The sequence below is a fragment of the Sceloporus occidentalis genome, unplaced genomic scaffold (genome assembly GCF_023333645.1).
Source record: "Sceloporus occidentalis isolate IW3139 unplaced genomic scaffold, rSceOcc1.0.p SCAF_76, whole genome shotgun sequence".
In the NCBI taxonomy this organism is placed as follows: Eukaryota; Metazoa; Chordata; class Lepidosauria; order Squamata; family Phrynosomatidae; genus Sceloporus; species Sceloporus occidentalis.
The window spans coordinates 3858099-3873961 of NW_028317056.1; the positions used below are offsets into that span (position 1 = coordinate 3858099).

General features: G+C 44.8%; 1 protein-coding gene across 1 annotated transcript in view; it reads left to right on the forward strand.

The window, feature by feature from the left end:
- The first annotated feature begins 8478 nt into the window (after positions 1–8478).
- LOC149285811 (ras-related protein Rab-26) overlaps positions 8479–15863 on the forward strand; it is a 64413-nt gene continuing 57028 nt past the window's right edge. Inside the window, exon 1 of the mRNA XM_089494986.1 lies at positions 8479–8535. Coding sequence (XP_089351112.1) covers positions 8479–8535 — 57 coding nt within the window. The remainder of the gene's footprint in view (positions 8536–15863) is intronic.

Genomic DNA, 15863 nt, shown 5'->3' on the forward strand with positions numbered 1-15863 from the left:
GCATCAAGGAGGGTATGGAACTCCTCCGAAGAAATAACATCCCCTTGTGACTCACCCAGGACCGAAGCCTCATTATGGGTAGCAACCTTATGCTGGCCAGAAGATGCCGGCAGCTCAGCAGATGAAACAGACCTGTGAGGGAGCATCACAGCAAAAGAAACCCACCTAGCTGAGCAGAAACGAGTGGGAAAAGACGAAAAAACCCCACAAAACGGCGAGGAAGCACCGAGGGAAACGGTACAGGCACCAAACCGCGCGGTAAAACAGTAAAAATGGCCGCCGCAATACGTACCATTAATGACGCACGAAGACCTGGCAAAGCGGGTACATACCTAATCCAAGATGGCTACCGCGCGTCCGACGTCCGACGCGCGCATGCGCGAGAAAGGAACTACAGGAGAAACTGCAAACAGGAAAAATGGCCGCCGAACACGAAGCCAGTGCAACAGGCGGCCGGGAGAGACACAAAAGAAACGGAGAAATACGATAGGCACCACGGACGAGGTAGGCACAACCGCCCCCTGACCGGGACAACGGACAAGGAAAAAATCATATAAATACGGAAAAAACGACCAAGCACAGTATAAACGAGTAAAATCGCTGTGAAGAGCAAAGAACTGATGTACTTATCTGAGGGAGCAGCAAAGAAAAGAGGAAGGTTTATGGAGTTAAGCTGTTATATAGGAAGAGGAGGGGTATCCATGGAGGCCCCTCATTGGATGCTCATATGTGTTGTGATTGGTGTATTTACCTATTTTACATATATTTGTTCTTGTTAACATTTTTTTTCCTCTTCTTTGCTGCTGAGGGAATAAAGAAAAGAGATAAGCATAATGGGAGCCTCCGTGTCTTTATAAATTTGCCTTCTCTGAGGTAATATTACCTGTATCAGACACACACGCTATTTACATTTATTTGAGGATCACCTGAGGCGGCGTTACTTTCTTCCAATAGCTCAGCGGAGAGCTGGCAATTTTCTGCATGGGGGACAAAAAAAGGCCAAAAAGCAAAGTAAAAGACAGTTTTGCAAATCTAACATTCCCCAAAATACTGAGACACTCCTGACTCAAATACAAAGTCCACTTGGCCGCAGTGATGTCCTCGTACCTGTGGGTCAGGATATGGTATCGTATCCTGGTGCTCGGCATAGAGAATGACAACCATGGAGGTAAGTGGCGGCCTAGGGTGCTGACCTGGGTATCTGGGCATGTGTACAGTATGTGTATGGTGTTAGAGTGAGTGTGTGTATGGTGTTAGAGTGTGTGTTACTGTATGGAGGTAATGTGCATGTGAGTATGTTGGGCGCTAGTGTGTGTGTGAGTATATAGTATTAGCATGTGTGTGAGCGTATGGTGTTAGAATGTGTGTTAATGTAAGATGTTAGCATAAGTGACAATATTTCATGACAGAGTGTGTGTTTGTGCTGGTGTATGGTGTTAGCATGAGTGTGTGTATTGGTATTTGGTGTTTTTATGTGTGCGAGTGTTGGTGTGCGAGGAGGAAGATGTATTTGCTGAGTACCCCATATGCCCGTCTAACGAGACCGGCCACTGCTACCCAAAGCACAAAACATCAGGACACAGAGGAGGTGTGAAGCTGCAGCATTTCTCTAACGTAGGTAGATTTTTAAACAATGCTTTCAATAAGTACTTTCATAGGCATTGTTTATATGGGGGTTCCATGGGACACTGAAGTGTCTCATGGGTAGGCCTAGGGTTATGACCACCTTGGTTGCAGTATTGCTTTTGTCCTCCCCTATAACGAAAACATGCTTACATACTAACAAGCAAACTCACTCTAACATCCACTCACCTTAATACCATACACTTACATGTACTATCTCCCTCCTGTCACTCGCACCACTAACCCATGGCTCACCCCAAACGCTCTAACATCACACACTGACACACAAACTTCACTGCTGGCTCCTTTAATAAATACTTAATACCTCCAAAACAATTACACTCATTGACAAATCAGTAGTTGCAATAAATGCATTTAAAAACTTAAAGCCTAGGAGCTGGGGTGGTGAAAGACCCCCTTTAATAACATACAGTGTAATTGACAGTAAAATAAAATCACAATGTTTGAGCTTTTGTCATTCCACTTCTGTCCACTAGAGGGAGCTCCTGGTGCACAGGATAAAAGCTCCCCCAGCACCAGCATTATTGGTATTATTATTAACCTAATGCTTGAACAACCTTTGACCAGATACACCTGTCTGTGTTCTATTGTGTTTTATATTATATATATTATATATATTATATATATATATATATATATATATATATATATATATATATATGTTGATCTATCCCATGAGGTTAAGTGTGCATTACTATGAGATCATTCCTTTATGCAAACTCCGTTTCCTTTAAACACAGGTTTACAATATTTTACAATATTTTTGTGGCATGTAGCCTGTGATTGATCACCTAATATAGAATATATTAATAAATTTTTTTTGAGCAGAAACATCCCCTCTTCCGGGACAAGAATAAGTATGCGGTGGCTATGGATATCCGGGACAGTTGGCAGGTATAATCCAATTGTTTTCTAACTAAATATTTGCATAGTAAGTAGCTTTGTGAAGACAGGAGTTTAAAGTGAGCAGACTAGACAACGATCTCTAATTATGTTGGAATAAGAAAAAAAAAACAATCCTGCATGGTTCTTCATCCGAAAGACATTGATGAATAGCCCCTCGAGTGATTATTTATCAGAGGAGATGCGCACTGACACTTTTGATAAGGATAGTTGGCAGGATGATACATGCCCGAGCTAAACATTTAGTGTGCATCACGGTGAATGAATGCGCGTTCAGGAACTGCCACGTAGAACCTTATATAGGAGGTACAGGGGATCTAACCTGTCAGATAACAAAGATGTATAGCACCCTATGGGACGATGATACATTCTTGTATGGCAGTGATATTTAACCGATACATCTTTCCTCTTTATAACTGGAAGGATTCTCTTGCGGATTCAACTGAACACCTGTAACAGACCTGGGCAAAGCACGGCCCGCGGGCCACATCCGGCCCGCTGAATAGCTCGGACCGGCCCGCAAAGAGTGTCCTGGTGACTCACCAATGAGTCCGGTGTCCCCCCCCGCCCCGGTCACTTACCTTAAACTCCTGTGTTGGAAGCGTTTGTCTCGGGTGCCGGCGCTTTACGCTGGGCGCCGGCATATGACGTCAGACGCCGGCGATCAGCAGTGAAGCGCCGGCACCCGAGACAAACGCCTCACGCTTCCAACACAGGAGTTTAAGGTAAGTGACCGGGGCGGGGGGGGAGATCCTGAGAAGGGGGGGTTAGGGAGTTAGAGGGGAGATACTGAGAAGGGGGGGTTAGGGAGTTAGAGGGGAGATACTGAGAAGGGGGGTTAGGGAGGGAGGTCTTACTGTGTGTGTGTGTCTTACTGTGTTTGTGTGTCTTACTGTGTGTGTGTGTATCTTACTGTGTCTGTGTGTGTCTCACTGTGTCTGTGTGTGTCTTACTGTGTCTGTGTGTGTCTCACTGTGTCTGTGTGTGTCTTACTGTGTCTGTGTGTGTCTTACTGTGTCTGTGTGTGTCTCACTGTGTCTGTGTGTGTCTTACTGTGTCTGTGTGTGTCTTACTGTGTCTGTGTGTGTCTCACTGTGTCTGTGTGTGTCTTACTGTGTCTGTGTGTGTCTCACTGTGTCTGTGTGTGTCTCACTGTGTCTGTGTGTGTCTTACTGTGTCTGTGTGTGTCTCACTGTGTCTGTGTGTGTCTTACTGTGTCTGTGTGTGTCTCACTGTGTCTGTGTGTGTCTTACTGTGTCTGTGTGTGTCTCACTGTGTCTGTGTGTGTCTTACTGTGTCTGTGTGTGTCTTACTGCGTGTGTCTTACTGTGTTCATAGCTTATTCAGTTATTGTAATAAATATTTTAGCCCATTTTTTAGCTCAAAATATTTTTTCCTTTTTTTTCTCCTCTAAAATCTAGGTGCGTCTTATCAGCAGGTGCGTCTTATAGAGCGAAAAATACGGTATGCACTCCGAAGCCTTGTTCATTTTGTTCACTTCTGTGCTGTGCTAATAGTTATTCAGGCCTTACTTATTCAAGCACCTCTACCAATGACGTAGGCTTGAATAACTTTATTAAACAGCACATAAGTTAACAAAATGGACAAGGCTTCGGAGTTTGTAGTTTGTAGAGGTCTGGCCCTCTAAAACCATTCCAATTTCTCATGTGGCCCCATGGGAAAATTAATTGCCCACCCCTGACCTGTAATGTGATATTCCGCCTTCCAGAGGTCTTTGTCGTCTTTATTCAGGTTCTATATTCTGATGCAGCCTTCAGGCAGAAATAAATATATCAACATCAATATTTAAGGAAGCCCCTGGAAGTAAGGATGACATGGATTTCAATTCCCATCATGCAGTCTAAAAGTCCGCCACATGACTTGGGGCGGATCGCCCTGTTGTCCTTGGGCTGGTTGAGGAGAGATCAGAGATCTTGTAACCAGCCCATATACATTATGGAGCACAGCATCCATGGTGACCTTTTCCGAGTTGCCCATGAGGGTAAGTGGTTAAGGGCGGCTGACCCAAGACAGCGCTCAGCCAAGATATGCCTCTGGTCCACTGAGCCCAAAACTCTGGTTTTAAGTCTTTTAGTCCTTCAAGGATAGAATCTGAAATAGGACATGATGGGCTACTGTGTCACCATGTAGCAGGTTAAACCCAGACATTGTCAACTGGGGCCATCAAAGCCATACTCTGACACCCTGGATTATCCTAAACCACTGAAGGAACAGCGATAGAGCATGTGAAATGAAGACATACAACCCTTTACACCTCAATAACGACAGACAGTCACTCCGTGCCGGCAATACCTTAGAAGGAAATAAATAACGGATGTGTCAATCTACATATTAAACTATATGACAATATTGAGAAGCCTGAGGACTGACCCCGATCTGAATCATAATGAAAATAAGCATTTACGCAAATCAATAATCAATATTAAATCCCAAGCAATAAATCATAGAAAATGCATGTAATTAGGGGAAATAATGTGAAATGATTTATGATAATGAGGGTTCTAGCGGCTGGTGGGGCGAAGAAAGAAGAAGGAGCGATGTTGTTGAATTGTAACAGCGAGAAGAATTATGGAGATCATTGGTATCTTCATGGAGTGAGATGTCCACCATGAAACCTGGAGATACTTGCCCCATATAGCTACAAAGAATTGCTCTGAAACCAAAATAAATGCCCCTTTCTGAAGACCGTTGAGGATAATATATAAAGAACAATAATAATAGTAATCGGTACAATCACTATAGCAACCAATAGAATGTTGACCATGAATGATGAATGTTGATTGAATGCCGATCACGTCATTTTTAACACTTACACCAGGAAAGATAATTATACAAAGAAATATATTTTATAAAGAAAAAATATTAGCGCCCTTAAAATCCAAGAGAAACATCCCTAATCCTGAAGAAATATATGGGAGTAAAAACAAAATTTATCAATGAGACAAAAATTAACGAATTATTGGGACTGGGAAGTGTTTGGGCAGTTCTTCTAAACCTGCTGTAGGTTTCACCCCATAATATAATGTTTCAGGCAGTTGCATGATCTCCTAATCAACCTGACTCCTTATCATACTGTCTGTGGGTAACAATAGATAGAATGGCTCAGTCTTAATCACCGTCCTGACAGTGTGACTGATGAAAGCCTATGGAGGAGTGGGAATAGCCTCTCAGCAGACGTGGTAGAGGGTATTTAAACATGCATGGGATTGGCGTGTGGCTCCTGAATCTAAGACGAGACCAACGACTGATTAAGGGTTGAGTCTTTACTCAGACGGGGGCCGATCCGCCGGCTGGTTCTATGTTTGTGTCTTAACCCCTTCTAGGTGAATCGGCCAAACATTGTCCTTCAGTGACCTCCATCCTTGGATCACGTTGTGACTTCTTCTCTCCTGCCGCGTTGCTGGTGATCTGGAGAGCTGAACAAGGATGGCTTCTGCTTCTACGCTGCATCCTTTCTGATTAAACCCCGAGGACAAGAGGCAGCCGCGGGACAGTAATAGGTTAATGAAATCAGCTGACAGGGCCACGAGCTGGACACGCTGCTATCACGCTCATCCAGACATAGACCCGGGGCAGATAAACCCAGGTGCGGAGCGCTTAAGGGCAACAACTGTAGACAAATTGTATCCTGTTAGTGTACATCATACACGCCACACACCAGAGCTTCCGGAAAATGAAAGCCTTCTGCGTAATGTAAAATACCAAAATGCTTGTGTTACCCCTTATTAAGCCCTAGCTGGCCATCGGGCACGCAGGGCAAATGCTCAGTGGCCGATAGGGCCGCATACTTGCCCATAGTGCCACTCTGGCGGATCGGGTCCTGCAGCTGCCGCCTGGATAAACGTAGTGAGTGGCCAGCGGCTGTACTTCGTCATTTGGCGGCTGCTGGCCTTAAAGTGCCAGGGTCACTAAGTCATCCCCAGTCTGGCCCTAATTAACGCAATTTGCAATGACGGGGCTGCATGCGCAGCTTGCAATTGCACACCGTGTGATGTTACACCGCATTACGCCATGACAGCACTTTAAATGTCATATAATAACCGTTACCGCGGAGATCGAGGACTCCTGCGCAGACAGTGGCCGGAATCGTTACCGGGGCCTGCTGCTGTTTCCGGTAAATTCATTTTGGACAAATATAGACAAAATGAATGGAAAAACTGCAGTTTCTGATACATTTCCTTTTGTCATTTTGTATTCCTGAACAATTAGAGTGAGGAGGGCTGTGAGTGGAGATGGCGGGTGAGGAAGGATGTGAGTGGAGATTGAGGATGAAAAGTGTTAGAGGGCTGTTAGTGGAGACTGAGGAGGGCTTTGAGTGGAGGTTGAGGAGTGTTGGAGGGCTGTGAGTGGAGATAGAGGGTGGGGAGGGCTGTGAGTGCAGATAATGAGGATGGAGGGATAATGACATGTAAGGTGGGCTGTGAGTGGAGGTTGAGGGTGGGGAGGGCTGTGAGTGCAGATAATGAGGATGGAGGGATAATGCCGGTAACGCAGATGACAGCTCGCTGGATGCACCGGGGTCGACCAAGCAGCAAACATCTGTCCTGCTCTATTTACATAACCCAGCCCCCAAGCATCCTATTGGCTGTTTATTCCTTAGCTGGCCGGTAATGGAATAGTTGGGGCGCGGTGGTTGGACGCCTGCGCTGTCAGTGATGGATGGAGTCCCGCCTACCTTGAAGGGCTGATACCGGCGCTGGAAAGCAGAGCACTCTAGCACTGAAGGAGGCGGCAACCGAGGGGTGACTATCGGTACCGAATCGTACCGGCACTATACCGGAACCAGAGCATCACAGGGGACTCAGTATTCGGACACAAGGAGCCAGAGCCCAGCAGGAGCAGCACACGCCGGAGGGGTGCAGCTGTCAGACTGATAGGAGTAGTCTGGACAGGGCTGTGGGTTGGGCTGAGATAAAGGTCACTAGGGAAAGGCTTAATTTTGATCAGGGTGCTGGTTTGGGGAGAAGGAACCTGTGGTTTGGGGTTTTTTTACATGGAAGAGGGGGATCTCTAGAGATTTGGGGGTCAAGGTGTGACTTTGGGGGCAGGAGAGGAGAGAGACAGACTTTACATATAGAGAGAGTGAGAGAGGAGAATACAAAGAGAAAGAGGGACAGAGACAGACACTGAAGCAGACTGTAGACAGCAGAGAGAGAGAGAGAGAAAGTAAAGAGAGGAGGAAAATCAGAGAAAAGAGACTCAACTACAGATCAGAGAATGAGAGACATACACAGGGAGCACTAAGAGACAGGGACATAGACAGAACAGAGCAAGAGAACATAGACAAAGAGAGACAGGGAAAAAGAGACAGGGCAACTAAGAGAGACAAAAGGAAAAACAGAGAGAACAGAGACGGGCACGAGAGAGAGAGAGAGAGGGATAAACAGAAAAACAGAGCTAGAGAGAGATAAAAACGAGAGATCGCTGCGAAAATAAGACAAAGATACCAGGTGACAGTAAAAGGTTGATAAGGAGGAGTAGAAAAAGGAGAACACAGTGACAGAGAAAGCAGGAGGGAAGAGAAGAAAGAAGGGGGAGAAAGAATAGAGGAAAAAGAGAGGTACGGGTCAGAGCGATAGAGGAGAGTATCAGAGAGGTACCTGTCGGTGTGAGGTACACGAAGTGAAAGGCGTTCACACCTGGGGAGACCTCAAAGTCCAGACACAAATGCTTTGCTTCTTGTAGCTGTGACAGCCTGGCGACTCGCTCCCCTCCTGCTTACCTCCGGAACTCCCCGATATTCTCCTTCCCCCAAATATTTGGGAACTTCCCGGGAACACTCTGGCGCCCAGAATGTCCAGAAAGAAAAGCCAGAAGGGTAAGGGCAGTAACCCGCCTGCTCCCTGCACCTTTCCTACCCCTAAAGTGGATGGCAAGATGGCCAGTGACTGCCACCCAAATGGCACGGTGATGCCCGGACGCCCATCCCTCAGCAGCAGCGGAGAGTTCTATGACATCGCTTTCAAGGTGAGACCCCCAATACACTTAATGTATCTGAGATTCTTCTCTATCTATCTCTGTGTTCTTCAGAACTAATGGGAACTTTGTATCTATTATTTTCTGGTGGCTGTGAGATGATAGGGTGTTTATTGTGTGACTTCCGTACCGTTCTTTTCTGGGAACACCGATTTTCATAGAATCGGAGACAAGATTCCGTTTTAACACCTTTTACCTGTCATGCATTGAGTGTGGTGCATGTTGTAGACCAAATTGATCCTTGACTTTCTCTAATATGCTGAGAGGCCCTGTTCACAAGTGTTTTTATGAGATTCTGAGCTGCACTATAGTTTTCCACCTCTGCTGGTTAGCTGTTCTTGGCATCCACTATGCTTGATGACACAACCATCTCTTGCATTCCAGTTTTGCTTTAAAATGCTGTTGTTGGGTAGGTCTTTGATTGCTTCTCGTCTATTGTAGAAGTTAGCGTTCTCCGACCTTGGCTGGTCCATTAACGTCCATCTCCCAGCTGAGACAAGACTGGTGTTACTGGGAATAGCCAGTCGATGCTTGGGTGTAGGGGATGTCCAGAAGAGCTTATGACCTTCGAGGCGCTTGTTAAATGCAACTCCTATTGTCTTCGGCAACCACATTTTTGAAACAGATGCAGGCTAGTCAGCCCTCATGCTACCCTGGACCACAAGATGGACAAGACCTATCAATTTGGATTTTGTCCAAGAGCCAAGGCTCTAGGCTTTACGGGTCCCGATGTTTGTGGTGGCATCAGCCCCTGGGCTGCTTTCCTAGGGGTAGATCGCGCTTTTGGGTTCGAAGAACCGAAGAGCATCCATGCCTGGACTACCATGTGGTCCAGGACTGGTCCTACCTGCACAACTCTGGTTCTGATCCATTATCCCTTCTTTCAGCTTTATTGATTCAATTTATGGGAACTGGGAAAGTTCTGTGGTTCTTCTCGTTTTTTGTCACACTTGGTGTTGGGCCTATTAATAATATATTCTCATTTCAGAAGTTATAGGTGGTGTTTGACTAATTTGGAACTTTGCTTTACAGAATCTGCGATATATTTGTATTTTAATTTTAATAACTTGTCTTCAAAACTTGACACATGGTGGCCAACATCTGACACTTCTTTTTTGTGCCCTGGTTTGTGTGTGAAGACCCAAACATTAATGTAGACTTGTCACCCTCGATACGACATCCATGAGAACATCTTATCTCTGCTGTGGTGAGGAAGTCATTATATCACCTGACTTGGTTTGGGTTCCGGAACCATGAACCTTCCAGGCATATAGACGTTTAGGTGCGAATGACTCTCATATGCTGCTGGGTGTCCAACGTCTTTTCCTACATGTAATGCTGAAAGATGGGATCACATCTTTATTCTGGATCTACCATCTTTTTTTCCTCCCCATGTATGTTGGGTAGCAGAGCCTTTGTTGACTAATGTCCGTCCTAATTCTGGATCTTACGTCAAGAGTTTCATCTTTCTTGTGACGCTATCCCTGCCCGTGGTGCTGAAATACAAGTAGAAGACAACCCACCATTTACGGGTTCTTCTCTACCTCCCCTGTTTTTTTTTAATTACCCAATAAATCCACCTCAGATACAGGATTATTGGCTTTGTTCTTTGAGTTACAGTTTATGTGTCAGAACCCAAAAAAACTATTTTGCCCATTTTCCCTGCTGTAAAGACTCAAACCTTAATCAGTCGTTGGTCTCGTCTTAGATTCAGGAGCCGTATGTCTGTCCCATGCATGTTTAAACCCCCTCGCTGTATTACTGCCACCTCTACTAGGAGGCTGTCCTATTTACCTACCACCCTCTCTAAGCCTGTGACCCTCTTGTTTTAGATCATGGCCTCTTGTTCTAACGTTTCTCCTCCGAAGTCAGGATTATCCTTTTGTTACAAAGTATCCTGTCCATCTTCATCATTCCATAGAGCCTCTTATACCATTGGCCACATCCCAACCTGGCCAACACAATGTATCGTAAATTGCTTTCCTTTTCAGGTGTAACTGGGCCATATCAACAACTCGTAGAGGTACAGAGAGAAGATTGTCTTCCTAGATGAAAGAACGTAGACCCGATTTTCTTACTGTCAACCACAATAGATAAGATAATTAAGATTGATGATTCATTGCACGCCACGTTCTTTTTTTTATTAGACAAGGAACGAGGAGGCAGACTTTGAAGATTACAAGGAGCTTCGGAGCTCAGTCTCGTGTAGAAACCAAAATTATCATAGCATCTTGTCAAATCCCCATCTTGCTCTCGAAAACTTTTGATGTTAAAGTGGGTTTGAGGACTTTTTTTTTTTTTAGAATCTTGGAATTAATAGCTGAGGGAATTTTTACAGTTGTCATAGATGAGAAAATCTTATCTTACGATCTAGCTCAGAAAACATCTTCGGAACATTGGCTGCCGTCGGGATCTAATGAGATAAAAAAACATATAATAAGTGATTAAAATGGAATTTCACGTTGAGCTTCTAAAAAGCTGGCTTAAGAAAGCAGCGACGACGAGTTTCGTTTAAAATTGCATTATTGGGTGTCAGTCTAAAAAAAGAAAAAGAGAATTTGCTGCCAGCAAGGGATGGACGGGAGACTCGGAAGAACGATGCTGGCCAGATCAGAGCAGCTAAAAGAAGGGGAACGAGTCGAACCGGATTTACTCTATATCTAAAAATATCAGCTCTTGCAGATGGAACGGAAAGGTTAATTATGTGGGTTTTTTTTCCATATAGCTAATAAGATGATCATTCTGGAAGCCAACGCAAGTGAGGTCCACCACCAGGAACCGTCAGTTGTCTTCAAAGTTTTCGTATCACTCCAAGTGTTGAGGATTTGCTAATTTGTTGGCGTTTTCTAAGGTTTTGAGGCTGGATCTACTTAAATGGCAGCTATCGGCGTTCCAAAAATGAATAAAAGTAACACTTGATGTTAGTGAGAGGCGAGGCAATAACTGGGTTTGAGTTCTCACTTGCAAAACGTGTTGGGTAACCACAGTTCCTTCCTGTCAGCTTCTCGTGGTGCCTACATTGACTATTTTTATTAGAACAATAAAAACGCCTTGAATATTAACTTAGAACTTTTATTACACTAGAAGGAAAGAAGGAAAATCGGCCCCATCCGGCCCCCGTCTAGTCTGCCCGTTTCTCCTGCTGTAAAGACTTTAATCAGTCGTTGGTCTCGTCTTAAATTCAGTAGCCATATGCCTATCCCATGCATGTTTAAACCCCCTGCTGTATTAGCCACTACTGCTTCTGCTGGGAGGCTGTTCCACTTATCTACCACCCTTTCAGTCAAGTAAAACTTGACAATTTGAGGAGCACCCAGCTGTAAGATGTCGGCCTATCTGAAGCGAAAGCGATGGACTTCCTGATACATAAATTAAGCAAATTAAGCAATTCACGTGGCCGAAAATGTCTCTGTGGGTAGATTCCGAGGGTAAATGGGTCATTCTCCGGGCAAATGCTTCCTGGTCATACTTTGTTGAGTCGTTTGTACGCCTTGTTCATTTAAACTCGCTGAACTGTAAAAAAAAGAAAAAAAATTATAACTTCTGCTTTTCCAGTAGAAAAATAAATTATTTTTTTAATTTTTATTTCATGACTTTTAGGGAAGCAACATTACTTTTTTTTTTTTAAAGATACATCGACAATTCCGAGAAAACACACTTTTAAATCTTTATCTTTTCTGCCACCGCAACTTACTTTTTAGTGAATAAACCCCATAATCTCTCCCCATTATATATTTTAAAGTCATTTTATGGAGAAAAAAAAAATCATAATTTAATATTACAGGATCCATGCATTGTACAATAATTTATATTCCTATATTAATTTAAAAAATATAAATATTTTATAATCCGGATTATCCTGCATTTGGAAATATAATCCCTGCTGCTGCGGAATATAGCGAATGGTCGTTCTTTATGGCACTGAGCACAGGGAGGAGGAATACAGATTTTTCGCTCCTAAACCCCATATCTTTGTACAGCTCGGAAACCACAGGAGGCAGAGCTCAGCGTAATCACTTTGCGTATAATGTCTTCTCTTACAAAGTGCTAAGTAGACAGATGGCTTCATACAAATTAAATGAACTGAGCGCTGGAGAGGTACCGCGCATGCATGATAATAAGGCACGGAGCAACTCTCGGAGGGTTAACTCGAGTGAATGAGGAAAGGCCCTTGCGAGATATGACCCCTGCCCCGCCATACTCAATAAGTGGTGGGTTATCTGGTTAAGAATTGAGCTGGAGGGGTAGGGGCAGATTCTATTTGCCCCTAAAATAGGGTCCACCCTGCGTCACCTGTGATTGGTGGGCGGATGTCCCTCTGTGACGAGAATATAGCTTTTAATTCAAATCCTGGAGGCTTCGAACGATATGCCATCGACGTACACAAATGGTTTAGTAAGAGTAAGGTGTTGCTATGGCAACAAAATCCATTTTGTTGTCGACCGTGTGTTTGACATCATCTCAAGCACCTGGGAACCAATTGGTTGCCACGTCTCGCAACATGTGACATGGCAGAAAAGGGAAAGGCAGCTGGACGGACGGAACTGGCAGGTGGAGAACATATAGATGGACGTGTATGAAAAATGAACAATTGAACTTATCACCTTAACAACCAATGAAATCTTATCTCTTATTTTCTGGTTGGACCAGTCTATTGGTTGCTATGGAGACTACACCCCTTTTGGATGCTGATTCTGGTGGGCGTTCCGGCTGATTCTGGTGGGTGTTTTGGCTGGTGTTCATGGGTGTTCCAGCTGACTCTGGTGGGTGTTCCGGCTGATTCTGGTGGGTGTTCCGGCGGATTCTGGTGGGTGTTCCGGCTGGTGTTCATGGGTGTTCCAGCTGACTCTGGTAGGCGTTCCGGCTGATTCTGGTGGGTGGTCCCATATAAGCTTTCTGGACCTCGCAGGTCTCTTCTTCAGACTAAAGACACATAGAGGTAAGCATGTGACTAGCTTGGCTCAGGTCTTCCACAGAAACATAGAATTTGCCGGCACATCAGACCCATTCGGCCCCGTCTAGCCCACCTGTTTTTCCTGTGGATCTTCTAGCTAGGGCTTTCGAGTGGGAGGCTGCCTTACCGTAGCTTGGTATGACCGCTCACTGATTGACAAGTGTAAGCGGGAGCTTGCGTCATTCTCGCTGACGTGATGTCATTTTATGGTTTGTAAAAGACATCAAGTGTTCCAGAACAAGTTTTTAGGACTAGTCTCTCCAGAAAAAAAAGAATTCTAGAAAATATTTGCTTCAATTTTCTATGTATTTTTTTTTTTTTTTGGAGGTTATGCATCATAAATTAAAATATCGTATGGGGCCTACTGGTACAAACAGAACGATCATACCTCTGGCGCAGTGATAGAGTCCAACTGGGTGACTAAGACTGAGCCATTCTATTGTTTCCCTCAGGCAGTATGATAAGGAGTCTGGGTGTTTGCTCAGTTGATTGGGGCTCAGATAACAGTGAAAGGAAAAAAATTGTGTTTTCTGTAAAATGTGGGTATAATAGGGAGCAACAATAAAGAGACCTTTTTTGGGGTCCTTGCTTATCTATGTCGGATACTGACCAATAGGTTGAGCAGGGCCGCCGGCAAAGCCTTATACATCCCGGCACGCTGACTAAGTCTTAGACCAGATGTCAGGCGCAGGCAGCGAGTGAGGACGGCGAGAGAGACCCTTCACCGGCTGCTAGACCACAAGGGACGAGCCTCCTGGCGTTACAAAGGTAGATAGGAGGGGGTCCTAAATGTAGAAGCGTGTGAAGGCATGGAGTGTGTAGATGTAGTGTAGATGTAGTGTGTAGAAGTGTCAGCATGTGTGAGTGTGAGTACATGGGTGAGTATTATACATGTAAGCGAGTGTAAAGCTCTACATGTTATACACGCGTGTGCGTTCTATCCGTGTACATTCTCTGTATTCTTCCGCCCTGTAAGGTTTGGCCGGAGTGCTGAGGAGTGTCGGATACATGTCTCTGACAACAAGACTTTTCCTTCAACAAACACGAGCCGGATAAAGATAAATATTGACTTGCTCCTTAGTCTGTTTGGGCGGATTTAGAGATTTGTTTATGAGTATTCAACGCTGCAGGTTCTCAGGGAGCTAAAATGACAAAACCGCACTCTAGTATTGAGTATGGATACCTTACAGGTGTCCCTGTTCCATTTGGCCAGTCCCTCTTTAAATTCCAAACTCCTGTGCTTCTTTTTGCACCCCTGATGCTCTTTTTTTTCTAGTTGCTCGAAATGTTTGCTGGGTATAAGGGAATCACAGGGTTCTAAAGTCATAATAATGCAAATATCCCAAAAGCCCCTGTTTAGGACAGCCAGTCCCTCTTTCCTCCCCAAATCACTGTGCACCTCTTTCCTCCCCTGATGTCCCTCTTTCCTCCGTTGTTCCCGTCTTTCCCCCCCTGATGTCCCTCTTTCCTCCGTTGTTCCCTTCTTTCCTCCCCTGATGTCCCTCTTTCCTCCGTTGTTCCCTTCTTTCCTCGCCTGATGTCCATCTTTCCTCCCTTGTTCCCCTCTTTCCTCCCCTGATGCCCCTCTTTTTCTAGGAGCTCAGAATGTTTGCTAGGTATGAGGGTATCACAGAGTGCTACAGGCCTATACAGTCACAATAAGGCATACCTTCCAACTGTCCCTGTTTAAGACAGCCAGTCCCTCTTTCCTCCCTAAATCCAGGTGCCCCCTTTCTTCTCCCCTGATATCCCTCTTGTCTAGGAGCTCAGAGTGTTTGCTGGGTGTGAGAGCTCTACAGCCCTGAAAATCACAATAAAGTATAAAATATATATATATTTCCATACAAATGGGATGACAAAGTTTAATATTTCTGTCTTGTGCGTCAGATGTTTCTGCCCGTGTCGATGGAGGATAAACCTCTGCGGTTTAAAACTTCCTTCTGTGAAACTCTGATAACCGTCTGTTCACTAAACCCTAGGATGATAATTAACGGATTCAAATTCAATTATGGCTGGTTAATCAGTAAAGCCACTCCAAGAAGCGACTCCCGAGGACTGCCGCTCCAGCCGAAAGGTCCTGTCGCCTTTACAGCCTTTAGCAGAGGCGGATTCATTTACGTGATCGGCCTTCAGCCAATCAGCTTCATTGTTTAAGAGATATTTAACCTTTAAAAATAATGGACTTGAAAGGCTGAAGCCGGAGGCATCGCGTGGCAGATCCAGCTTTATCTAATCCATTTCCTGTCCTGACGTTCTCTCCCATCTTCTCCCACCGACCCTTACAAAGGCTGCCTGAACCAATCAACAGCAATCAGCAACTTCACAACAGGAGGCATAGAACTTACTGGGGAGGAATAATCATGCA